This window comes from Palaemon carinicauda, chromosome 35, assembly GCF_036898095.1.
Source record: "Palaemon carinicauda isolate YSFRI2023 chromosome 35, ASM3689809v2, whole genome shotgun sequence".
NCBI lineage: Eukaryota > Metazoa > Arthropoda > Malacostraca > Decapoda > Palaemonidae > Palaemon > Palaemon carinicauda.
This window is the reverse complement of record NC_090759.1, coordinates 72,209,408-72,235,971: the sequence shown is the minus strand read 5'-3', so window position 1 is coordinate 72,235,971 and position 26,564 is coordinate 72,209,408. Positions and strand designations below refer to the sequence as shown.

General features: G+C 45.3%; 1 protein-coding gene across 2 annotated transcripts in view; it reads right to left on the bottom strand.

The window, feature by feature from the left end:
* Positions 1-26,564, bottom strand: part of LOC137627869 (adenylate cyclase type 2-like) — a 139,099-nt gene that overhangs the window by 5,364 nt on the left and 107,171 nt on the right. For both annotated transcript variants that reach the window (XM_068359302.1, XM_068359303.1), the window contains 2 exons: positions 20,475-20,589; positions 17,207-17,331 (listed from right to left, as the gene is read on the bottom strand). In XM_068359302.1, the coding sequence (XP_068215403.1) occupies positions 17,207-17,331; positions 20,475-20,589 (240 nt within the window). The remainder of the gene's footprint in view (positions 1-17,206; positions 17,332-20,474; positions 20,590-26,564) is intronic.

Genomic DNA, 26,564 nt, shown 5'->3' with positions numbered 1-26,564 from the left:
TATTTTTATTTCATCTTTAACATTCCCAAATAAAGCATTATGGAATTATTTGATTTAAAGTAACGAAGCCAACAGCACTTCACTAGGGAGGAGGAGGAGCAAGTCCCACACGAAGGCCTCCCATACGAAGTCTTTCTAGACTTTGAGCTGAGCTATAGCATGTTCCCTTTAAGAGAGGGTGACGAAGCTCTTCTGGTAACCAGTACCTCCAGGGTTTGTCTACCATAGCATGGGCCCAGTGTGAAAATTACTACTTGCACACCAGTTTTAATTCACTGGTCCATGCAGGAAGGATATAGTCATCACTCCACTTCATCCTTTATTTCAGGCTGTAGATCCGCCCCGATTCCTTTTATGTCTCTGTGGTATCATGTTCAAGGTTACGATAAGGTGACTTCATGGACAACACTACTGAACTAGACTTTCACATCTGCGACTGCATAACATAAAAGAGATCCAAGTAACTGATCAGGGATTAGTATACCTTGGCTAAAGGATATGGGCTACACTGACATCCCTAAATATACAGGCAAGGGGAGGCCATTCAGCACCATGGCACAAATGTGAGAATATCCTGCTATTATATTATGATGTTTTAGTTCTGACAGATAAAAGAAAAAACAGAAGTAAAGTAGAGGCCTAAAGGAGGTGAGGGCTAGGGGCTAAATGGACACTGAAAAACTCACTATTATAAGGTCTCCAGTGCACTGCAAGAGGTGCACTAAATACACCACCACCCATATGGGGATGAAAGCTTTGAGCGAGCACCCAAGGGGTCTTTACTCATACAATAATCTGTTCCTTATGCAGTTACCATAACTTTTGTTGATGTGAGTGAGTAGTTATTGTAAAAATAACTGCAATTCCTCCCTACAGGTTATATTACATAGTTTAACCAGACCATTAATCCCTGAGAGTGTTAGTGATAATACTGGCAGCCACAACTAAGAGAAGCTACAGAAACACAGACAATCACCCCACCCCTGTAGCTCACTGTAACCTCACTTGGATTTCAGCCATCAGAGCAGGAACTTGTTCAACTATCTAGAATATTTTTTGACAGTTTCTGCTTTTGCTTTGACTTCCAAAATTAACTTTTCTTTCTCTTTCCACCTTTGCTTTTGTGTGTGTCATTGTGCGGACATGTCCAGGTGTGCCACAAGTCTATGAGTAGTGAGGAGGTCAATCCTGACAGGTTGTTCTGGGCATGCAAAGGACAATTGTACTCAGAAGCCTTTCCATGTAGGGATTAGCCATCCTCCCAGTGGGTACTTTCAGCAGGAGGAGTTAGGCCAAAAGGGATTCTTTACCTTCCTCGAAGTCCAAGAAATCCTGGGCGGCTTCTTCCCCAGAACTCTTCCCTTCATATACACTTCCCTAGTGGTCTCCTGCGGACGGCGCTCAGCCCAAGGGCCGGGAAACACTGCCGTTTCCCCTTGAGAAATGATGGCCCCTCCTCATTTGGGGATTTAACCACTACTCCTTCTCTTCCGAGTGCTAACGTCCTTTGCTTTCTATGGCCTTCCTCACCATTGGAAGATTGGCTTTAACAGTTCCTTGGCAAGAAATGTTCTCAACCCGATGTTACGTTGGTGTCCCCTCCTCACTATGCTTCCCCTTCTATGGCCGACGCCTACGCTGGTCCCTCTGCAGGACTCTCCTTGGGGCATGTCCCAGCAGGGTCTCTTCCCTGCCAGAGGATCACTTCAATTGCTGCTCATTTCAAGGGAACCCCGTAGCTTCTCAGAACCTTCCCGTCAGGTAGTGCCTCGTTGCAGGTGTATCTCTCCTCTTCCGAGGGAGATCCTAGTCCTTCCTTCCGTAGTTGGCGTACTGTAAACCTTCTCTTGCTGACTCTTTGGCTAGACCTTTACCTTCAAGACCTTCTGCTCCTGTTAGTCTTGCTTCTGCCAACAGCCAGCTTCTGCCAACAGCCATTCAGAGTCTATATGCCTTCCAGTTGAGGCTTTCTCTCTTTGAGGATGTATACGTCATCATCGCCACCTCGAAGACCATTATCCAAACGCCCTGCGCCTTTGCGCAAGCTCTTCAGGTCGTCCCAAGAGATGTCCTCCATGGTTGAGGGATTGCAAAATTCCTCACAGCAGTCATCGCAGACGGTTGTCTTAGGAGTTCAGCCATTCGTCTTCTTCGCACTCTAACCGTGTCTCTCCATCACACTTCTTTGTGCTCTCATTTGTTACATTTATGATTATTCATCACCCTCTGATCAGACTTCGCCCTTATGCTTGAAATAAAGATCCCTTTAACAGGACAATCGAGCTTCTCCTTCGGCATCCAGTTTTTGCGTCCTCCGTGTCAAAACACTCTTCATGGCACTCTGGAGCTCCTTACTTCTGAGGCAGATAGTCAGTAAAAGCTAAGAGCCATTCTCCCTAGCCTCGCCATTTGTTGGAAGTCATCACTTCTTCTCTGGTAAGAGAATCATCAACAAGAGGTAAGATTCATCCAGGACCAGCTTCTCTAGAGGATGCACAGGCTCACGCTTCAAGGAAATCACTGAAGGTAGGGCATCTTGTTCCTGGGAGAGGGTCCATGTGCAAGGAGATCACTGAAGGTAGGGCATTTCGATCCCATATGCGGACATCGTTGGTGCTCGCCCTGCGAAAGGCTGCAAGACCCTCTCTTCTGTCCACGAGCAATCAGTTACGCCTTAATCATCTCCAGACACATCCAGGAAAATTGGTTCTTCCAAACGGCTATGCCTTGAGAGGATATCAGAATGAAATATCACAGAGGCTTGCTTTCTCTGAGCATGGAAAAACACAATGAATCAAAGCCCAGGCCCATCAAGATTCTGGATCCTTATGACAGGCCTTCTGTTCCCCCGTTACTGTTCTCGGCAGGCACCCAGAGAAGGCGACCTAAAAATGCAAAAGCGGTCTAGAAAGGTGCCTAATTCGACCCACAAGGACAAGGGACTCAATGACAGGTCTTCCGTCTCACACGGCAATCCAAGCTGCATCTCGAACTCTAGATATCCAGGATCTAGTCAGAGGGCGATGTTCTTTGGAAGAATATTTGTTTATTGCTCTCTGATGCCAGACCCATCAGCTGCAGTCGAGGATACATTTCAAGACCTATGGGATGGACGACGCATATCCCGTTCCTCTATGTTGCCTAATAAGGAAAGTAATCAACAGGGCGAGAGAGATAGGCACCCTTCTGGTGACCTTGATAGCTCCAATATGCCACATTGCAAATGGCCCCTGGATCTTCAGTGAAAGTCCTCGACTGTGGTCTATCTGTCTAAGTGGGCCATCTTCTGTGGTTGGTGTCGTGGGAGGAATATCTCTCCGGTCCAGGCCTCTTCAGGTAATTGCCTATTTCTTGTAATATCTCCATAAGGAGAAACTCTACTCAGTTTCTATGCAAAAGGATACCGCTTGGGTAGCCAAGTCCTTAGACTTACTGGGGTAGACATTTCTTCTATGGAGGAAATTTCATTGCATATACGAAGCTTTGAGCAGTCCTGCCCTCCAGTCGAAGTTAGCCCTCCTACTTGGAATGTGGTCAAATTTCTAGCCTACTTGAAGAAGTCTCCCTTTGAACAGTTGAGAGACAATTCCGATAGGAACCACCCTAAAGCCGGTTTGTTCCAACACAGAGACTTAACTCGAACTACTTTCTTAGGAGGTACCTGGAATCTCCTCTCAACCGACCAGAGTTTTGTGTAGTTTACCCTACTTCCGTTTTCTGTGAGGACTACCCCAGGAGGAAGGATACGTGCCCTGAGGCTAGTCCCGAGCCAGGTCGCGCGTTAGCTTGGGTCTCGACCCCCAGTAAGTTCTCTGGTCGCATCGTGACATCTCGATGCTCTCCTTGTCTCAGTGCGACCCTTTGTGTCCCCGACTCGTGTCTCCCACGTGGACCGCTATTCTTTCCCTTGTTCTCTCGCGTGTCCGCTTGTTTACCCTTGTGTTTGTAAAATGTTCTCTTGCCCTTATTATCCTTTCCCGCTGCGTTCCTGTGTCTTGCGGTTTTGTGCTAGTGCGGTATGGAGCATCATCGCCGTTGTCCTGGGCCTAAGGCTGGAAAATCGTGTGGTGCGTTCTTATCTAAGCCTGAGGTGGACCTGCACTGCCTTTGCTCTTCGTGCAGGGGTAGAGTTTGCTCTCCTTCGGACACGTGTGCGTCGTGGACTGAAGTGCAGTGGGTGAAGTTTGGGACTAAGAAGAAGTCGTCGTCTAAATGTTCGGCCAGGAAGTCCAGCATTTCTTCGCCCGCGACGTCTACGGGAGAGAAGTCTGACAGGGTCCCTTCTACATCCCCTACCCAGAGTAGGGGACGAGGCAAGTCCGTTGCGGGGAAGAAGCCGATGGTTCTTCCCCAGGAGTCGTGTCTTCGGGATTCTGGGGTTGCTGATCCTTTACAGGCAAGTGGGGGGCCTGATAGTTTTATTAGTGAGGGTCTGCAGGATGATGCCCTTGTGCATGGGGGGGCACGTCTCTTCGGACGACCCGATGTGGAATAAGGATGTCCCTGTATCTACACCAGCATCGTGGATTTATGTTTCAGGCGCCTCCGCAGCTGAAGGAGCCCCAGGAAAAGAAGATTCGCCGTTAGAAGATCCCCTCAGATGGGGGCCCCCGAGCACTCCCTGTAGGTCACCCTTGAGGGGGGAGGACGGCCTTGGGTCCTGGATCCAGAACGTTGATCGTCCGATATCTCTCCCAGCCCTTCTATCGGCGGTTCCCGGCGTTTTCCTTCAGCCTTCGACATCCGGTATCCAGAAAATGGCGAAAGTGGACGTTCCCGTCTCTTGGAGTTGCTACGAGGAGTCATCAGAGTCCTTGGAGGTAGGCTCATCGTTGTCGTTGGAGGAGGAGGCGTGGAGAAGACACCGTCGGAGGGGGGCAGATTCAGGAGACGGCGCTCCCCCTCGAGGTCCCGCTCTAGGTCACGGCATGGGAGGAAGCGGTCAAGGTCCCCGAAGAAGAAACCCAGGAGGAGTACTTCGCCGAAGGAGCAATGGGTCCTCGTTCCCCGCAGTAAGCTCGTGGACTGTACTACTCTCCCGAGCGCTGCGGGTTGGCTTAGCGGAGACAGTCCTCCTAGAAGGGCCTCCACCAGCCATAGAATTAACCCTCACAAGGACCCAAGGAGCTCTTCCGACAGGCATAAGACCTCGAAACGGGCTTCCCTTCCCGCCCAGTGGAGGGAGTCGCCTTTTCGGACGGGCAGCCTCGTCGAGTTAGCTCAGCCGAGCGATATGGAGGGACGGCTTCCTCCGTCGGGCAAACCCACGGAAGCCTCTTCCCCCTTGAAGAAAAGCAAACGGAGGACGGAGGTGCCCAAGCCCTCCGCAATGCCCGTCCTCAGACCACAGATTGGTGCGAAGGCCTCCGTCAGTACGGTTCCTCAACCTCGGACGGAAGGCGCGGACAGCGATACTGAAACCGCGCCAGCGGAGGACTCCGCATATAGGAGGGTCATTGGGTTGATTCAGCATCACCACAGGATTGAGGAACCACTGCCTGCGGACGAGGATGCCTGGTGGTCTAGCCTTAATAGACTAATGGAGGAGACGAGGAGCCCGTCCAACAGAAGCTCTCCTTAGCCCTACCTGTAGCCAGAGATGTGAGACTTGGCTGTGCTCACATTGACAAAATTGTGGCACGAAACGCTGAAGGTGCCAAGGGTCAAGGGTCCTCCAAGTTACTCCAGGGGCTGAAGTCCCAGGGGAAGTACTACTGGATGGAAGGACAGCCACAAGGTGCCAGCAAAGTGGAAGACTCCTTGGAAGTCTTAGGTCAGGGAACTTCAGAGGACAGGGCTTCCTCGGCTCCTATCTGTTTTTCTCCATCAGAGGCGACGATGATGGAGATGTCCAAAGATCTTGTCAACGTCGCCTTTTGGTTGGACTGGTGGGCCTCGACACTTGTAGGCATCCAGGCTTTCCCCGACGCTGCAGTGCCGTCCAACCAAGCACTGCTGAAGAAAATTATCAGCTCCGGAAGCCGAGCCTTGAAGTTCCTGACCTTCCAGTCCCTAGCGTTATCCGCCAATTGGGTTCTGCGACGAAGGGACACGATCTTAAATAAATTATCCAGGCGCATACCGGACAGGGAGGCGAGGTCCTTGAGGAACCTTTCTGTGTGGGGTGACGGACTCTTTCCTTTGAAACAGACGGAGGAAGTGGTGGAGGAACTGTCTAAACGGAAGGAAGTGAACACTCCCAGACCACATACCATGAAGAGGCCCACTTACAGAAGGCCTCCTCCGGATGGACCGTCGACGTCTCGGGCCCCTCCTAGCCAGGTGAGGAGAGAGGCCCCGGCTTCCCTGTGGTCTCACCCTTCGCAGCCCTCCCGCAGGGGCGATCCCACAGCCCCAGCCTCCTATAGGACAGCCCACTCAACTTCCAGGAGAGGCCGGTCAGGTCGCTCCTCCAGAAGGAGGTTAGGTTGAGAGGCCCCCCACTCCTGCCCAAGCCTCAGGTAGGGGGATGCCTCAAACAATTTTGGCAAGCATGGAAAAATCACGGTGCGGAACCCTGGGCGGTAACAGTGTTAAAAGACGGGTACAGGCTCCCGTTCCTAGCAGACCCTCCACCCCTTATCCCAGCAAGTCAGGCGGAGTGGTTAACTCCCAAGGACCCCTTGAAGAGGGAGGCCTTACAAGAAGAGGTCTCCACTATGTTAGTGAAAGGGGCAATGGAAACAGTGCTGCAGCCGGGCCCAGGTTTCTACAGCCGCCTCTTCCTAGTGGAGAAAGCGACGGGGGATGGAGACCAGTCATAGATCTGTCAGCCCTCAACAAGTTTGTGTGCAAGACCAGCTTCAAGATGGACACCCCAAAGTCGGTCCTGGAGTCCTTGAGGGAGGGAGACTTCATGATTTCCATAGATCTCAAGGACGCCTATTTCCAGATCCCCATTTACCCCTCCAGCAGAAAGTACCTTTGGGTGAGGTGGGATACCCAGATCTTGCAATTCAAGACTCTTTGCTTCGGCCTATCGACAGCGCCCCAAATCTTCACAACTGTCTCTTGTCTCTGTATGGGCTCACGAACTGGGAATTCGTCTGATTCGCTACCTGGACGACTGGTTACTCTTTTCTTCCTCAGAGGCAGTTTTGAAGGAACAAGGCACGGAGCTAATGCAATTGTGCAAGGTTCTGGGTATCACCATCAACCTGGAGAAGTCTCGCCTGTCTCCCTCCACCAGGATGACGTACTTGGGGATGGTTCTAGACTCCCAACTAGTGAGAGTCTTCCCATCGGAAGAGAGGCTGAACAACCTGGACCAGATCCTCCGTCCCTTCCTATCGGGCCAGCCCAGGAAAGCGAAGGATTGGCAGAGATTGATAGGACATCTGGTGTCTTTGGAGAAGCTGGTTCCCCAAGGGAGCATGAAACTCGGGGTCATCCAATGGAACCTGAAGGGACTTTGAAACCAAGTAGTCTCTCCCTACAAAATAATTCCTGTTCTTCCAGGGACAAAGCAATCCTTGGAGTGGTAGAGAGACCGAGCGAACACCCTCAAGTGGATGCCCTTCGCGGCGTAGCCCCCGGAGATGCTCCTCTTCATGGACGCCTCCAAGGAAGGATGGGGAGCTCACCTTCGCGGGGAATCAGCAAAGGGGTTCTTGGACGGAGGTGGAAAAGATACAGCATATCAATGTCCTGGAGATGAAGGCCATTCAGAAAGCGTGCCTCCAATTCGTCGGTCTTCTAAGGGGAAACACAGTGGCGTTAATGTGCGACAACGCCACAGTAGTAGCCTACATAAGGAAGCAAGGCGGCCTAAAATCGAAGGAGTTGTGCGACCTCACGCTGGAGATTCTGGATTGGGCCGAGTCGGAACAAGTCGTAATAACGGCGAGATTCATTCCGGGAAAGAGGAATGTCCTAGCCGACGGACTCAGCAGGATGGGCCAAGTAGTAGGGACCGAGTGGTCCCTTCATCCAAAAGTGGGGTTTGCCAGTGATGGACCTCTTCGCGACCAGGCTGAACGCACAACTCCCCGTATTCTGTTCTGTCCCAGACCCGAAGGCGGCATTGGAAGACGCCTTTCAACACAGGTGGGACAATCGACGTGTATGCCTTCCCTCCCTTCACACTGATCAGGCAAGTGCTCAACAGAGTAAGAACGGCTCTCAATCTAAGGATGACTTTGGTACCGCCTTGGTGGCCGGAGAGGGAATGGTTCGCGGACCTAAGAGAGTTGGCGTGCCTTCCCCCGTGGCTTCTGCCAGACAGACCAGATCTCCTAAGGCAACCACACTTCCAAAGGTTCCACGACAATCCACGATCTCTGCGCCTTCACGCGTGGAGGTTATCCAGCGGCTCCTGAGGAAAGAAGGTTATTCGGCAGGAACAGCTGAAAGAATGTCTCATTATCTGAGGCACTCATCGGCAGCGGTGTACCAGGCAAAATGGGCCACTTTCATGAAATGGTGCGCCTCCACAAACATCAAGCCCCCAGGAGCCTCGATTCCGGACATTGCGGATTTCCTCGTACATCTCAGGGACGTGGCGGGCATGTCAATTCCAGCCATCAAGGGAGTCCGTGCAGCGTTAGGTCAAGTTTTCTTCTTGAAAGGCATTGACCTGGGTTCCTCTAGGCACATCTCTATGCTCATCAGGAGTTTTGAGCAAACCTGCCCTCCTCATGCCTTCAGGGTGCCACAATGGGATGTAGCTAGGGTTCTGAAAATGCTGAGTGAGCCACCCTTTGAACCTTTGAAGGACATACTGTAGTGGATAGAAATCTCACGCTCAAGACGGTCTTCCTGTTAGCCTTGGCGTCAGCTAAGAGGGTGAGCGAGATCCATGGCTTGTCCTACGAAGTCTTGCACACAAGAGGTTGGCGAGAGGTCTCATTCAAGTTCGTTCCTACGTTTGTGGCTAAAACACAAAATCCAGCTGACTGGGATCCGAGATTCGAAGGGTTTACTGTTCCGGCAATTCCGCGGTCAGGGAATCCGGAAGATTTGAAGTTGTGTCCAGTCAGGGCCTTGAGGGAATATCTAGAGAGGACTGCTAGTCTCCGTCCTGGCATCAAGAACCTCTTCGTCTCCACGGGCACAGTGAGAAAGCCGATCTCTAAGAATACCATCTCCTTTTGGCTTCGACAGGTAATCATCAAGGCTTATAGTAGTGCCGGTCTTCCCCTTCCAGGTAAGCCCAGACCACATGACATTAGGGGGTATAAGTACCTCTCTTGCTTTTGAGAGAAACATGGCAGTACCGCAGATTCTCAAGGCAGGCACCTGGTCGAACCAATCTACGTTCACAGCCCACTATCTCAAAGAATGTTCAAGGAAGTCTCTAGACGGGTTCTCTATAGGCACAGTCATCTCCGCGCTCCAAGCGATTTAACGGCCAAAGCCCCAGGTATAATCGCGATTATCAAGACCAAAAAGACACAGGTTCGTTTTCCCTTTTCCCCTTGTCTTCTCTTTTCTCTTCTTTCCCCGGAGATTTGACCTAGTAGAGACTGATCAAGACACGGATTCACAGTTTCATCACTGGACACAGCAGCAAGAAGTTTTTTAAGGGTGAGTACTTAGACACTAATGTGAGCTCTTTGTGTAGTTTTCCTACGGTTCGTTTTCCGTCAACCTTAGAACCTAGTCTCCTATCTAGGTTCTCAGCCGTTCTGCTTGCAGTGAGCCCTCGCTACTTCGCGGTTCGACCATCGCGGATTCACCACTTCGCGGATTTTTTTCATAACGCATATCTATACACATATCGCGGATTTTCCGGAAATTTCGAAAATACCGCAATATATGAAGACCCCAAATACGTATTTCGTTAATTACATTACTGTACTGTAATACTGTAATTAGTAATATCTGCTCTTACTGATGGTTCATTGCATTACATATGATATATAATTCAGTACAGAAAGAAATAAAACACGAAAAGAGAATGTGATCATACGACAATTCAGTATACAGTACGTAGTAAAATTAAATCGAACATGAAACGCAAATCAGATGCAGTCATACCGTATTTGAATGGTGTAAGGCTGCTGATGGCTACTACTACAAATGTGATGGATGTGCATCTTTTCCATGAATCTTTTGTATGTATACGTACGTAGTACTGCATCCAATAATATTCTTTGTTGCAAAAATCACATCTCGAATAAGCGTACATATCCTACAACAAAACAAGCGTAAAATAGCGTACGTAAAGCTGTATACGTAGTACCTTGTATTTGAATTGGTAACTACTACGTAGCATGTAAGACGGATTGTGATTGGTTCAAGTGCTGATAGATGACGAATCAGAACCCAAGTTTTGAAATCTAGCCTGTGATTGGTGTTTTGACCGCTTCTCCAACCTCCAGCATCTTTTTGCGGCCGCTCTCTCGCCGTGTAGATGCTGCTACGTTATTGTGAACTTTAATCTGTGCTGTGCGTGACTGTTTTAAGTTGAACTTTTTGTTGAACTTTCTGTTTAAGCCCTACTGTACAATGGCTCCCAAGCGTTCTGCTTCTGCTAAGGCTGGTAGTGAGCCTAAACGCCACCGAAAGATGACGATTGCTGAGAAGGTGACGCTTCTCGATATGTTAAAAGAAGGCAAAAGTTACGCGGCCGCAACCCGCCATTTTGGAGTGAATGAATCCACCGTTCGCTACATCAAGAAGGACGAGGCGAACATTAGAAAGACGGCTACCATCACCTTTAGCAGATCAGCGAAGCGAGTCGTTACCACGCGTAATAAAACGATCGTACGCATGTAAGGTGCTTTAGCAGTCTGGATTGCCGACTGCCGGAAGAAGAACATAGCCTTGGATACGAACACCATCCGAACCAAGGCTTTGGGCTTGTATGAGAATTTTGCGGCAAAGGAACCTCAAGACGACGATGGCGACCATGCTGAAAAAGAAGATGTAGATGAACCTCAACCAGGGATATCCACTGATTCCCAGCCTCAGAAACAACGTTTTTCCGCCAGCAAAGGATGGTTCGCGAAGTTTCAGAAACGCTTTGGCCTGAAAAGCGTTTCCCTGCATGGCGAGGCTGCTTCCGCTGACACTGCTGCTGCTGAAACTTACGCGAACGAGACGTTCAAGAACATTATCGCTGAAGGTGGATACAAGCCGGAACAAGTGTTTAATATGGATAAGACCGGCTTGTTTTGGAAGAGAATGCCGTCGCGAACTTTCCTGTTCAAAGAAGAAGCCAAAGCCTCTGGCTTTAAAGCATTCAAAGATCGTGTTACCCTCGTGATGTGTGGAAATGCTGCTGGATTTTTGCTAAAGCCGGGGCTTATTTACAAGTCGAAAAATCCTTGCGCTTTGAAAAATAAAAATAAGAATCTCCTTCCCGTGTACTGGATGCATAATCAAAAAGCATGGATTACGAAGATGCTGACCTCCAACTGGTTCCACCAGTGTTTTATCCCGCAAGTCAGCAAATATCTCGTAGAGAAGGGCTTGCCATTTAAGATCCTTCTCCTTATGGATAACGCTGGTGGACACGCAACTGACCTGTCGCATGAGGGCATTCAGGTTGAGTTCCTGCCACCCAACACCACGTCATTAATTCAACCGATGGACCAGGGGGTTATCAAGGCGTTCAAGGCCCTCTACACGAAGAATACCTTGGCGGACCTCGTTGCGTGTGTGGATGCTGCCCAAGAAGATGAAGATGAAAATTTCAATTCGAAGGCGTACTGGCGGAAGTACACAATAGCCACGTGCCTGCAGAACATCCAGAAGGCATTGCAAGAAATGAAACCTGCTACTGTTAATGCGAGCTGGAAGAAGTTGTGGCCCCAGATTGTTTACGATGACGAGGGATTTACACCGTCTGAGATTCAACACTCTGCAATACGCAAATCTGTGCAGTTGGCTGCGATAATTGGAGGTGACGGGTTTGGCGACATGACGACTGAAGACGTCGACGAGTTGTTGGACTGCCATTCCCAGCCGCTAACTGATGCAGAATTAGAAGACCTGACGAAATCGGCCAGTGAAGAAGACAGTGAAACGCAGGAAGAGACCCAAGAAAATGTCGAAGAAACGGGCTTAACATTAGAACGGCTTGCCAAGTTCTGCAACCATGTGAAGGAGGTGAAAGAAATGTCGCAAGAGTGGGACGAGGATATGGTTCGGTCTATGCAATTCTGCAACAAGATCGATGACATCATGACTCCCTACAGGATGCTCTTCGAGCGAAAAAAGAAGCAGCGGCAGCAACTTCCGATCACAATGTTCTTCCAGCCTCGCAAAAAAGAGCCAGTTCCTCCTGCTACTACGCCTTCGGAAGAAATTGAAGAAGTGTCCCAGGAAGAAGTTGAAGAGGTGTCCCAGGAAAAGACACCTCCGTCTGAAGACGTAAAATACGTCGGGTAAAATAGGTCAGGTAGACACTCCCACCTCCTAAAGTGTAAATCTCCTAAGAAAGTAGTTCGAGGTAAGTCTCTGTGTTGGAACAAATCACAAATTTTTAGTAATTTGTATTTTTCCTAACATACTTACCGAGAACTACTTTCGGGTAATGGCCCTCCCTTCCTTCCCCAAGTGCCTTTCTGACCCTTAGTTATTTTTAACATCCAAGAACTTACTGAGGGTTGAGACCCAAGCTAACGCGCGACCTGCCTCGGGACTAGCCTCAGGGCACGTATCCTTCCGCCTGGGGTAGTCCTCACAGAAAACGGAAGTAGGGTAAACTACACAAAACTCTGGTCGGTTGAGAGGAGATTCCAGGTACCTCCTAAGAAAGTAGTCCTCGGTAAGTTTGTTAGGAAAAATACAAATTACTAAAAATTTGTGATGTTACTTCTAGCCTTCTCTTCTGACAAGCACGTGCGGTAAGCTAAATGGGCTTTCGTTTGACATCCCCCATTCAAAGGGGTGGAGCGAGTTTTCCCCTGATTTTGTAATTAAGACTCGGAACCTGTCGACGTCAGATATGAACTTTTTATCCTTTCAGATTACAAGTCTGTGTGGGGTAACCAAGGACCCTAATCAACTCCTACTGTTTTCTGTTAGGGTGCTACCTGAAGCATACTATCACCTGCAAAATTTGTTCATCACCACAGAAATAACAGAAAAAATTTCCAAGAATGCCTTTTCCTCCTGACTCCGAGAAGTAACTTTCGTTCCTTGGAATCTTACGCTAAAGGAAGGCCTCAAGTGTAAGTGACGGCGTTAGAGAAAATGCTGCTTACCTAGCTTTTAAGAAGTTCTCTGTGGTGCAGGTTCTTAGGGCAGGGGTCTTGAGGTGACAGACCACCTTCACTACCCATTTACCTGCAGGATGTGACTCGCAAGTTCATGGATACCTTCACCCTTGAACCTGTGGTTGCTTGATAAGTGGTTTAGCTGCCTTGACTCCCTAATGGGATTAGTATCCATAGATCAATGGCTAACGTTACCAGTAAATCTGGAATGAAAAGGGGAGAATGACTGACCTTTTACCAATTTTTTCCCCCTCTTTTGGGGTACAGTGTCGAAAACTGGACTCGATTTTGCTTTCAACATTCAAGTGTGTATCACTGTTGAGTCTTTTTCCCACATGCCTGCCCCCTACCAGTAGGTAACTAACATGCCGGTTGTTACACCTTGTTTTAAGTTTTAACTGCCATATTTCAGCCTTCAGTGTTATCAATCACCTATAGTAAAGGACTCGGGTTGGTAAAGTTAGGAAAAAATATAAATCTTGAAATTTGTCATTTAGTACTAAATATAGAGTTTCAAAATCAGATCATACCTTGATATATTTTTTATACTGAATAAGTCAGTCTTTTCACTTCTCTCTACCTACTGCTTATAAGATGCTATCCATATTTACCTTCATACTTGTTTTATAGGCCCATTTAAGCATGTAGTTGTATAGTGAATTGAAATAAACCTTGCCACAATAATTCATGCTTCATTGTGCTACCATCTCAAAAATTGTGAATAATGTAGGATATTCCACTCAAAACTGGAGGTCAATGTCATTTATTCCAGGAAAAAGAATCTCTCTTAGCTATTTAGTCGGCTGCTATGGAATCTTCTTTCATGGCCAGCCTCTAGGTAGCATCCTGGATCGACCAGTGTTTCAAGGCAGTTGTCTACTTCGCTAATACTCAAGATATACAATACACGTATACAGTAGTAAATCTGGGAACATTCACAAAGTACAGAGTAACCCACTTCTCCATACAAGTTGGACAAGAGGGGGCATTGGCTTTGAGCTGCACCTAAATGCTGAAGGCTACAACCCTCTCTCTGCACAGGGATGTAGAGGCAACAATGAAGATTGGAAGAAGGCTTCTCATGACTTGCTTATCCATCGTGCAGTTATCTTTAAGGGCCCAGGTCCCGAAAAGGCAACTAAAATGAGACCGGTGGTCTCTGCCACTACTTCGATATTGCCTTTGGAAAAGCTCCAAGGGGATCCAATTCATGATCTGTACCTTCAGTTGCTTCAAGAAAGGTGTGACTATGATCCACCATTTTGCCCTTAATCTGGCCAGTTCAGGAAAGGCAGTAGAGTCAAGAAAGAAAGAAGGAGATGTTGAACTGGCAGTACCATCCTTCAGTTGTAGCACGTTCTTTTGAAATAGCCGAAAGCAATGGCTTTAGTGTCATAGGTAAAGCATTTGAGAATATAGAGTTTGTTCAATAGGGTTCTCCAGTTTTCTTGTCAACTCTTCCTATTGGAGAAGTTGACTGAGACTGGAGACCAGTCTTCTACCTCTTTCCTCAGAAAAAGTTTTGCTATCAGGTTCAGTTCAGTTCAGCATAGAGACTGCGAGCACTGTACTGGCTGCCATCAGAGAGGAAAAATTCATGTTTTCAGTGGGCCTGAAGAACTCGCATTTTCAGACCCCTTTCTACGGTTTTGCAGAAAGTACCTATTTTTCATCCTCAAGGGAGTAGTGTACCCATTCAAAGACCCCTAGTGGTAACATTGTGGCCTCAGCTTGGGCTCAATCAAATGGAGTACGCCTCTGGTGATATTTCAAGGACAGGCTGATCCTGGCCTCCTTCAGGAGGCAGTTGTTCAGGCTCGAGACAGACTGCTTTCCTTTGGTTATGATATGGGGATCATGGTCAATTAGGAAAAGTAAAGTCTCACACCCAACATAGGATGAAGTACCTGGACATGATTAAAGACATGGCAGCAGAGAGTCTTTCCATCAGACAGTCACATCACTAGGGTTAATAAGGTGGTGCTTTCATTCCTGCACAAGTAAGAGACTCCTGGCTCGACATTGACAATGTTTTCTGGGACATCTTTCACTGATGCAGAGACTAGTACCTCGCAGGTGTCTCTCCCAGTGATTGCTGCAGTGGTATCTGGAGTATCCTTGGTCAGTAGCAAGCTATTTCCCGTCCCATCCTGTTCCAGTGAAACAGGAGGTATTGGTGAACTTTACAGGGTGGCTGAACGACGGAACCTCACCAATGGAGTTCCACTCAACACTCCATCTCCTCAAATGCTGCTGTTTGCAGATGCATCTAAAGATTGTTGAAGTACACACATGAGGAATCAATCCACAAGTGTGTGGTCACAGGAAGCACCTGCATGTCGACCAATTGGATAAGCGCAGTGGCCAGTACTGGAGCGCTGTAGATGAGGTTCATTCCCGGAAGAGGAATGTTCTACCAGCCACGTTCAGTTGGCAGAGACAGGTTATACAGCCCTGCATGGTGGAAAGGCTTCTGGCTTCCTGTAGATCACTACAGATCGACCTGTTTGCCACATGGGTAACCATGAAACTCTGTGCTCTGCTCCCCATTCCAAACCCTTGGGCAGCATTTGATGATGCTTTCCAATATCTGGGGACCACCGGTACACCTTAGCCTTAAACCCTTTTTCAACCATAATGTCACCTGATCAACCTAGGGTTGATCACACCAGGTATCAGGATGACCCTGGAGGCTCCTAGATGACCATAAGACAAGTGGGATCCCAATCTGTGAGCACGGTCTGTTGAGCTCATGAGAAAAATACTCCTGGCACACACACCTCTTTGTCAGTTGCACGTTCATAGGTACTGTACCTCTAATCTGTCAAAATTTCTGTACTGTACTAAGCAATTGGAAGCTTTGCAGCATCTCCTCTAAACACAAGGCTTTTGCAAAGGACTACCCTGTTAGGGACCTATGATGAATCTGCAACTGACTTCTAAGAAGTGGACCTTTTCTGCAATTGATATTATAGGATGGATACTTCTCAGATTGTAGTTTCTCATGTGCCTCGAGGACTTCCTCGTCTCTCTCTGTCAAGAACTCTTGTCACATTGGGGAAAGGCTAATGATCAGTTTCTAACAAATAAACATACCCCAGCTCCTTGTGGGAGCTTTCTATACCAAGTAAGAGCTTCGAGCAGCCTTGCTCATCTCTGAAACCTCAGGGCCTGGAGTGGGACGTGACTTTGTGTTTTCAAGTCTCTTAATGACTCTTTGAGATGACTATCAGACAAGCTCTGACTGCATGGTCTTTATGGATGAAAGGTCTCATTCAGTCGTTCCTGAGTTCAAGTACTTCTCTGATATGTCCAGAAAACTTCAGATTGGCTGATTTATGTCCTGTGATGGCTCTACAAAGTTATCCTAAAGAGGAGACTGTGCTTCATACCTGAGCTCAATACAAAGCTGGAAGGATATAGAGGATAGAGGAAGATATCCAAGAACACTATTTTTATGGCTTTGAGACCATTACTTGACTACATCCACTAGCATAAGTGTTAAAAATCCAACTTGGGCAAGGGCTCTTATAGTTAAGAATATGGAGGATCCTCTTTAACACTTGGGAAGAACTTAATAATGCCTATGATATTTAGACAGCACCTAACCTAATACCATTGACATCTCCATGCTCAGACCATTATGAGGTTGGCAGTAGTCTGCTCTGACATTTCCAGGGAAAGTTAAACCAGACAGTTTTTGGTTTATAGCGACTCCCCTTTCTTTAACGAAGAGTCTCCTATTAAAGGACAAATTGCAATCTTCTTTTAATTTGTAGTTTTTCTAACTATACAAACCTTAAATCTTTGAGTGTCTAGCTGACGAACAGGTGGGATGATTTTCTCTGACCCCTATTGGTAGAAAACTACCTCATCAAATTTTATCGGCCATTCCAGCCTTTGTGGAAGTAATTTTTATAGTTAGAAAAATACAAATTAATTAAAAAATAGACTTTATTTGAAAAATACAAATTAATTAAAAAGTATGTGACTTTACTGTATACTGATTCTACTTTGTTGTTGAATAGGGGTGAACCTACCTGTATACTTCCCATGAGTCCTGTGGAATCCATTCTGCTGGCCACGTTAACGGTGTTTCCCCAGATATCATACTGAGGTTTCTGTGCACCGACTACACCAGCAATAACAGGGCCATGCGAGAGTCCTAAAATTAATAAACATTTTTAATATTTATTTTTTGTCCCAAACACCCAATCTATGAAAGAATCTAATGGTCAGAATCATTTCATAAAAGGCTTATGAGGTCAAAAACAACTTGTTGCTTATATAGTACAGATTTGAAGTAAGTAATGTAGATTATAAATTCCTAGAGAAAATATCGTAATGTAGATTTTAAATTCCTAGAGAAAATACCAATGTTGTTGTATAGTATCTATACTTAATAAAGCCTAAAGCATCTATGGTGATGTTTCAGTACCATTACTCTATATAGCCTATTATTATTTAATGAAAACCTGAAAACCTTGAACTATATACAATTATGTATTATACATTGTTAAATTGTGCGAAGATTAAGTATTCTTTATATGCTATTCTGTAATTTAAACAATAATTTGTAAATATTACATAATCCTAAAATGATATACTACATACACTAAGGCATAGGATTGAGTTGATATATTAGGATATTGAGCACATTATGTAGCATCTTACTCTATCATATAAATTTTTTAGATGCATAGGATAGAGGAGTTCATACGATGTTGTATTTATAAAATTAGGCTGACTTACGTTCTAGCATTTCATGGCGGCTCAAAAGTGAGATATGGATATGCAGATGAATAAAAAGGTGGAGTCATGGTGTGTGACTTTGGACAGACTTCTCGTCTCAAAAGACATTTGATTTTTATACACAAGATCCTTCAAGTGATAATTAAAATGTATGAGACAAAAAATATCATGGTACTACAGTAGTACCATGTGGCTACATAGTAATTCACAAACACTGTCTCTATAAAAAAAGGTAATATCGTCAATTTAGATTATGTTCCTATGTATGCCTTTATAATCTAATAACTTTTTTTGTATAGTTTACTCAACACTGTATCCAAATGGAAAATTTAATATGCATAAAAAATTATTCAATGAATAAAACAAACCAACTTTTATTTGATTCATCATTAGCTGCTACTGTAGCAACTACAGCACAGCAATCTTGATAAGCAAACCAGGTTTCTTTTGAGGATTACAGACTTAGTACACCACTGAGCTGCTGCTAAAACTCTTTCCAAATAAATATTCTCGCGAACATTGAGAGATACAGCTGCACTTCAAATACAATGAACTTCAAAAGATCTTACATTCAAGTTATCTGACTTGGATCAAACTCCTTGAGAGACCATGTGGCCAAACTTTTAACAAAAAAGGATCGTATTTTTGGACAGCAAACGACATTTCCCCCCCCCCAAGAAAAAAAAAAAAAAAAAAAAATTGAGCCACCAGAGTCACCCTGCTGTTCAACAATACCCTGAACTTGTTTATCATATGTCTAACCATGGCAAATGGTAGAAAAGCATATGTCTAAATTTGACCTGTCCTGAAACATAGCATCTACCTTCCATGCTAAAGGATCCAGAACTGATAAACCAAACACCTCTAACTTTTTGTTTAAAGGTATAGCAAACATGCCCACGTATGGTCACCCCTAACAACTCCAAATCTCTAGACATACTGACGAATGTAGCAACCATTCGTTAAGAATTTTTTTTTTTTTTGGCTAAACTGATCTGCTTAGATGCTTGATTTTTATAGTATGAACATTAACAGAAGAATTATTTTCCTCAAATTTGACCAAATCAATAGCATCTCTGCTACCTGGTATGGGGATTCTGACTTTCTTCCCCCGTGTTTTTGGATAGAGGCTATTGCTGTGGTATTGTCTGAAAATTCTGCTATGCAGTTTATAATGACCATTGGTTCCTGATTTTGAAGGACCTTAAAACGTTTTCAAGTTTCAGGCAATTGATTTGAAAAATTGATACTTGTATTGTCCATTCCCCTGAGATGGAATAGATCTAGAGTTCACCCTCCACTCATCCTGTGAAACGAGATGGGTCTGGAATCCTCATTTCCATGGAAACTATCTAGGGGGGAATTATACATTTTGTAAATAATATAGCTATAAAAAGTTTTATCGTGATTGCCTACTTCATCGAGTGAAGGGATATAACAAAAGTTATAGTCATCTGAAACTTGAAACAAGCTTTCAGTTAATTTGCCCCAAGATGATCATACATTATTATGAGCCATTAATATATGAAATAAGTGAATGCTTATGAGAGCTTACTTAAGCCAGCAGAGGGATATTAGGATCCATGCTACTAGCTCAGTCTTCTGCTGCGAGATCTGGTGGTCCAATAGAGCAAATTAAATTTCAAAATGTAAGGGTTTTTGAGTAAAAGGAACTGAAGTAAGAAAATAATTTGAGGCTTTAAGAGAGGATCTTGACTGTTATGTGCTGTGCACCATCAGAACTCATGTTAAGTGGTATCCTTAAATCACCAGGCAAAACTTAAAAGAGGTAGATTATACTAACGCCTTTGCCCCGAAGACACACAAGCCTTCTAAGAATGCACAAAAGAAGCTAAAGATAACAAGAGCTGAAACTCATCAATATCAAAACTAGACTTGTTAATGCCTAGTGGCATTGTTGTCATTACCCCCTCTATAAACAACTAACCTTGTCTTCTCCAAATATACCTTTAAACCAAAAGTGATTTCTTTTACGTTTGGAACTTATAATTGGTCAGCAGGCATCTTAAAATATTTTCCCGGGAAAGGCACAGCAAGGCCTTTGCATTCTTTATAATGGTTATCTAAATCACTTTAATGTCCCCAGCCCACGATACTAAGAAAATGGGAAACATGAACGCCCAGAAAAATTCCCTTGAAGAATCTAGTGATTACTATCAAATCCAAAGAAGACATCCCTTACAATCAATAATAACCAAAATAACACTTATAATCTGGAGAATTTAACAGAGTAAAGTTGACATGCTACTGCAAGAATGACACAAAGACAAAAGACCTGAACTCATGGCCTACCCACACCATGTCTATAGGCATTAGCTGCTAGATTGTCTTGATACTTTTCCAGAGACAAGCCGATTGGAAAGAAGAAAAACCAGAATTGAAAAAAAAAAAAAAAAAAAAAAAAGGTTTTGAACATAAAAGTAGATTTATAGAAATAATACAACCTACAAGATATAAAAGTTATTGTTACCAGTGAAGCCTCAAAACTCATAAAAGGTAACAATTAAAATTAAAAATGTTTATGTATAAACTTACCAACTCGCAGTTTGAAGTTCTGGAAACTTTCTTTGTTTATGGCATCGAGGACTGATGCCATAGACTGGGCAAATTCTACTAATAACACAAGACAGTGTTCTGTTCTGTCTTGAGCCTGTAGGAAGGAAAACGTAGTTATTAAAAAAATAATAACCAACTTTGCCTAATCAATTTAGCATTTAAAAATTCAATTTAACCAAACTTGGCCTTATCAATTAAGCATGGCAAATGAAGATGTCTATGATGTTTGCATGAAATTAAATTTCACAAAGAATTATTACCTGAAACTGAATTTTTCAGTGATACAGCTGAAGTGATTAGTTAAAAATCTAAACATCACTCAAATAGAGACTAATCTAAACATCACTCAAATGAAGAAGTTATGTACCAATGCTAAGCAAAATTAGCCCATGATGTTATATTGCCATAAAAATTGTAGATATTATTGCAATAAGACTTTATAGAAATAGAAAAAACATAATAATGGAAACAAAGTGTCCGTCTAGTGGCAACTAAGAAATATAATTCTTTCACATGTATGTGATCAAAACTTTTTTTTATACATTTATTTTTTCCTCTTAAGAAGTACAATGTAATTTCACTTGGTCACATACATTAATCCTCTTTTGGTGAATTTTATGGAAAACAGGAACAATTTGGTATAGTTTTCTACTAATCATACCTGCATTTTGATTAATTTATAATGTTTTAGCAACTCTCAATCCAAATGAAAATAGTTTTGTTTTTACATAAGTAGTTGCATTTCACAAATGTTATACAGTAACTTTAATTGAAAATTGTATTAAATTATTAAAAATAGCCTATAATTTTATTTTGTCATAAATTACATTGCAAATAAGAATTGGATTACTTTTTTGTGTTCAACAAGACCATATCAAATACAATTTGTTATCTATCAATGCTTTTACACATCTGATATGCCAAACCTCTAAGCTATAGTTATTTCCCTTGAACGATACCTTTTAACTGTACTATGATCATTTCCTTATGGTCTATACTAAATTCGTTTACCAAGTAGCTCAGAGGTCAGGTTAAATCATTTATCAGAGATAATAGTGTTCCAAGTTTTAGTTGACAATAACAATAATCCAACTCAATTACTTAAATATGTTATTTTGATAATAAAATAAATTTTTGAATATACTTACCCGGTGATTATATAGCTGCAACTCTGTTGCCCGACAGACAACTCTACGGTAAAAACTCGCCAGCGATCGCTACACAGGTTGCGGGTGTGCCCAACAGCGCCATCTGTCGTCCAGATACCCAGTACTCAATGTAAACAAAGACTCAATTTTCTCCTCGTCCCACTGCGTCTCTATTGGGGAGGAAGGGAGGGTCATTTAATTTATAATCACCGGGTAAGTATATTCAAAAATTTATTTTATTATCAAAATAACATTTTTCAATATTTAACTTAGCCGGTGATTATATAGCTGATTCACACCCAGGGGGGTGGGTAGAGACCAGCAATATATGTTTACACTTTTATGAGCTAAGAGTTTTTATTTCATTTTAGAAGTTATCCAAATAACAAAAACAAAATAAATAGGTACCTGGTAAGGAAGTCGACTTGAACAATTACTCTGCCTTTTAAGTACGTCTTCCTTACGGAGCCTCGCGATCCTCTTAGGATGCTGAGCGACCCCTAGGAGCTGAAGTATCAAGGGTTGCAACCCATACAACAGGACCTCATCAAACCCCTAATCTAGGCGCTCTCAAGAAATGACTTTGACCACCCGCCAAATCAACCAGGATGCGAAAGGCTTCTTAGCCTTCCGGACAACCCATAAAAAAAACATTTCAAGAGACAGATTAAAAGGATAAGGAATTAGGGAATTGTAGTGGTTGAGCCCTCACCCACTACTGCACTCGCTGCTACGAATGGTCCCAGTGTGTAGCAGTTCTTGTAAAGAGACTGGACATCTTTCAAGTAAAATGACGCGAACACTGACTTGCTTCTCCAATAGGTTGCGTCCATTATACTTTGCAGAGATATATTTTGCTTAAAGGCCACGGAAGTTGTTACAGCTCTAACTTCGTGCGTCTTCACCTTAAGCAAAGTTCGGTCTTCCTCACTCAGATGTGAATGAGCTTCTCGTATTAACAATCTGATAAAGTCTGACCAAGCATTCTTTGACATAGGCAAGGATGGTTTCTTAACTGAACACCATAAAGCTTCAGATTGGCCTTGTAAAGGTTTAGTACGCTTTAAATAGAACTTAAGAGCTCTAACAGGGCATAAGACTCTTTCTAGTTCATTGCCTACGATCTCCGATAAGCTGGGGATATCGAAAGATTTAGGCCAAGGCCGAGAAGGCAGCTCATTTTTGGCTAGAAATCCAAGTTGTAGCGAACAAGTGGCTTTTTCTGACGAAAATCCGATGTTCTTGCTGAAGGCATGAATCTCACTGACTCTTTTAGCCGAGGCTAAGCATACCAGGAAAAGAGTCTTAAGAGTGAGATCTTTCAGGGAGGCTGATTGTAACGGCTCCAACCTGTCTGACATGAAGAATCTTAGTACCACGTCTAAATTCCATCCAGGGGTAGCCAAACGACGCTCCTTGGTGGTCTCAAAAGACTTAAGGAGGTCTTGCAGATCTTTATGTTTGGAAAGATCTAAGCCTCTATGCCGGAAGACCGATGCCAACATGCTTCTGTAGCCCTTGATAGTGGGAGCTGAAAGGGATCGTCCTTTTCTCAGGTATAAGAGAAAAACAGCTATTTGAGCTACAGAGGTACTGGTCGAGGATACAGAAACTGACTTGCACCAGTCTCGGAAGACTTCCCACTTCGATTGGTAGACTCTAATGGAAGACGCTCTCCTTGCTCTAGCAATCGCACTGGCTGCTTCCTTCGAAAAGCCTCTAGCTCTCGAGTCTTTCGATAGTCTGAAGGCAGTCAGACGAAGAGCGTGGAGGCTTTGGAGTACCTTCTTTACGTGTGGCTGACGTAGAAGGTCTACCCTTAGAGGAAGACTACTGGGAACGTCTACTAACCATCGAAGTATCTCGGTGAACCATTCTCTCGCGGGCCAGAGGGAAGCAACTAACGTCAACCTTGTCCCTTCGTGAGAGGCGAACTTCTGCAGTACCTTGTTGACAATCTTGAACGGTGGGAATGCGTAGAGATCCAGATGTGACCAATCTAGGAGGAAAGCATCTATATGTATTGCTGCTGGGTCCGGGACTGGAGAGCAATAGATTGGAAGCCTCTTGGTCAGCGAGGTTGCAAAGAGATCTATGGATGGTTTTACCCCAAGTGGCCCAAAGTCTCTTGCACACATCCTTGTGGAGGGTCCATTCGGTTGGAATTACTTGCCCTTTCCGACTGAGACAATCTGCTATGACGTTCAAGTCGCCTTGGATAAACCTCGTTACTAGGGACTGTCTTGACCTTTTGACCAGATGAGCAGGTCCCTGCGATCTCGTACAACGTCAGTGAGTGGGTACCTCCTTGTTTGGAGATGTACGCCAAGGCCGTGGTGATGTCCGAGTTAACTTCCACCACTTTGCCTCGAAGGAGAGACTTGAAGCTTTTCAAGGCCAGATGTACTGCCAACAGCTCCTTGCAGTTGATATGCATGCTCCTCTGACTCGAGTTCCACAGTCCTGAGCATTCCCGACCGTCTAGTGTCGCGCCCCAGCCCACGTCCGATGCGTCCGAGAAGAGAACGTGGTTGGGAGTCTGAACAGCCAGGGGAAGACCCTCTCTTAGGTTGATATTGTCCTTCCACCAAGTCAGACAAGACTTTATCTTTTCGGAAACCGGGATCGAGACCGCTTCTAGCGTCTTGTCCTTTTTCCAGTGAAAAGTTAGATGGTATTGAAGAGGACGGAGGTGTAGTCTTCCTAGTGACACAAAATGTTCCACGGATGACAGCGTCCCTACCAGACTCATCCACAGCCTGACTGAGCAGCGTTTCTTCTTTAGCATCTTCTGGATGGATAGCAGGGCTTGATCTATTCTGGGGGCTGATCGTCTTGTTGTTCAGCAACGTCCTCATCAGAGGGTTCCTCATCCGAAAACTGATGAGGAAACGGCAACGGAGTGGGCAACGTCTGGCTCGCTGAGTCCGGTCGCACTGGTGCATGCGTGACGGAGCCGGACACAACATCATGGAACTGCTGCACAGTCTGTGAACTGTCAACAACCATGGGTGCGCGAGGAAGCACAGCGTCAACCCGAGACTGTCTAGACCGTCTGGGTTGTGCAGTCAACACCCTACCGGGTTGCTGAGGTTGATGCACTGCGTCAAAACAAGTCACCTCTGCTGGTTGTTGAACGTCCTGAACGTCAACAACCACCTCCGAGCGTCGCTTAACGTCAACGTGCGGCTGGCAACCCACACTGGGTCGCATCGGTGGAGGAACCACCTCAACTGGCAGACGCGAGTAGGTTACCTCAGCGTCAACAGGGCGCACAACCGACCGGTTGGAAGGTTGTTGGCCAGAAGGTTCGGTGGCAACCTTCTCCGCATTAAAGTCCTCTATCAAGGACGCAAGCTTGGACTGCATGTCTTGCAGCAAAGCCCATTTAGGGTCTACGGGAGCAGGTGCGGCAACAGACGGGGTTAGCGACTGAGGAGGTACCGCTTACCATCCCTGAAAGCCTTGTTATGCATGACATAATTGTACAGCAAAACTTCAAAGGCTCGAAAACAGCTGTGAGGTTGACCTGTAAAAAACTTGGAGCGTCTCCTGGCCAGGCGCCAGGGAGAGGCTACGAGAATTGAGAAGTCAATCTGGGCAGAGGCATGAACTCCCAAGCCGAGAACTTCTCTCGTGTCATATCAGACTCTCGCTCTATAAACCAGTTTAAAAGAAGGGAAAGCAAAGGCTGTATCCCCCAAACTCCTCCTGGTGAAAAACCAGTCGCCTAGCCAACGTAAAGCTCTCTAGGAGAGCGAGAGAGCACTAGCTTAAAAACAACGGCTTCGAAGTAGCTAGGCCTAGTGTAAGCTCTGACGTTTAGGCGAACGAGGAGCAGCAGTTACAAAAAGATCCGGACAAAGATCCTTAAAAAAATCATCATGATTTAATTAAAGTCCATAGGGGGCTAAGCAGCTTTAGGCTCCTCTCCATCTGACAGAGTCCTCAAGGGAATATCAGTAGGAGGGGGAACAGCAACTTCCTCATCTACAGGAACCTTGTCCGATAAAAGCTGAGTCTCAAGCAAGGGAGAGACCTACCGTGGTGGCAATGCTTTACAAGCAGAGTCCACACTCACTGGTGCATTAGTAGCGGACCAGAACGCAACGTCATGTAACTGCTTGACAGTCTGTGAACTGTCAACAACTGAACTGTCAACCACAACAGGTGCGTGAGGACGCACAGCGTCCACTCGAGACTGCTTTGACTGCCTAGACTGAGCAGTCAAAACAACTCTAGAATGCGGAGGTTGACGCACAGCGTCAAAACAAGTCAACTCCGATTGTTAGTGAACGTCTTGAACGTCAACAGGAGCATCAGCCAGTGGCCTAACGTCCAAATGCGGCTGAAAAACCACACGAGACCGCATCGAGTGTGGTTCTAAACAACCTGACTGACGTGATTAAGCTACGTCAACGTCAACAGTAAGCACAAAGGAACGTTAGGTTGGCTGAAAGCCAGGATATCGATGAGATAAATGGCTAGACTCAACGGACTAATCGGCAGAATAGTCTTCCAAAAGGGAGGCAAGCATATACTGCATGTTTTGCCATACAACCCCTTAAGGATCAACGGAAATGGTTGTGGTAATAGACGAGGGTAACGTCTGTGACCGCAACACTTTGCCTACAAAAAAAAGACTCTCGGAGTCTGTGTTACGCTTTTGTTAGGTGGCGAGCAGTTATCCGATGACTGCATAGGGTCAGAGCTGTCCTCATGGCTGTAACCAGGACGCTGGACCTGTCCTGAAAGGACTGACTTTCGCTTAAGGGCTTCGAAACCTTGTGACAGGTTTCTTATGCGAAAAGCCTACGGATGGCGAGGAGAAACAACGTCTCTCTCGTCTTATGGTAGGGGAGATCTTGGTAAGATACACCCGATACCATAGAGGGAAAACGTCTGTTCGTTGGTCAAGGCC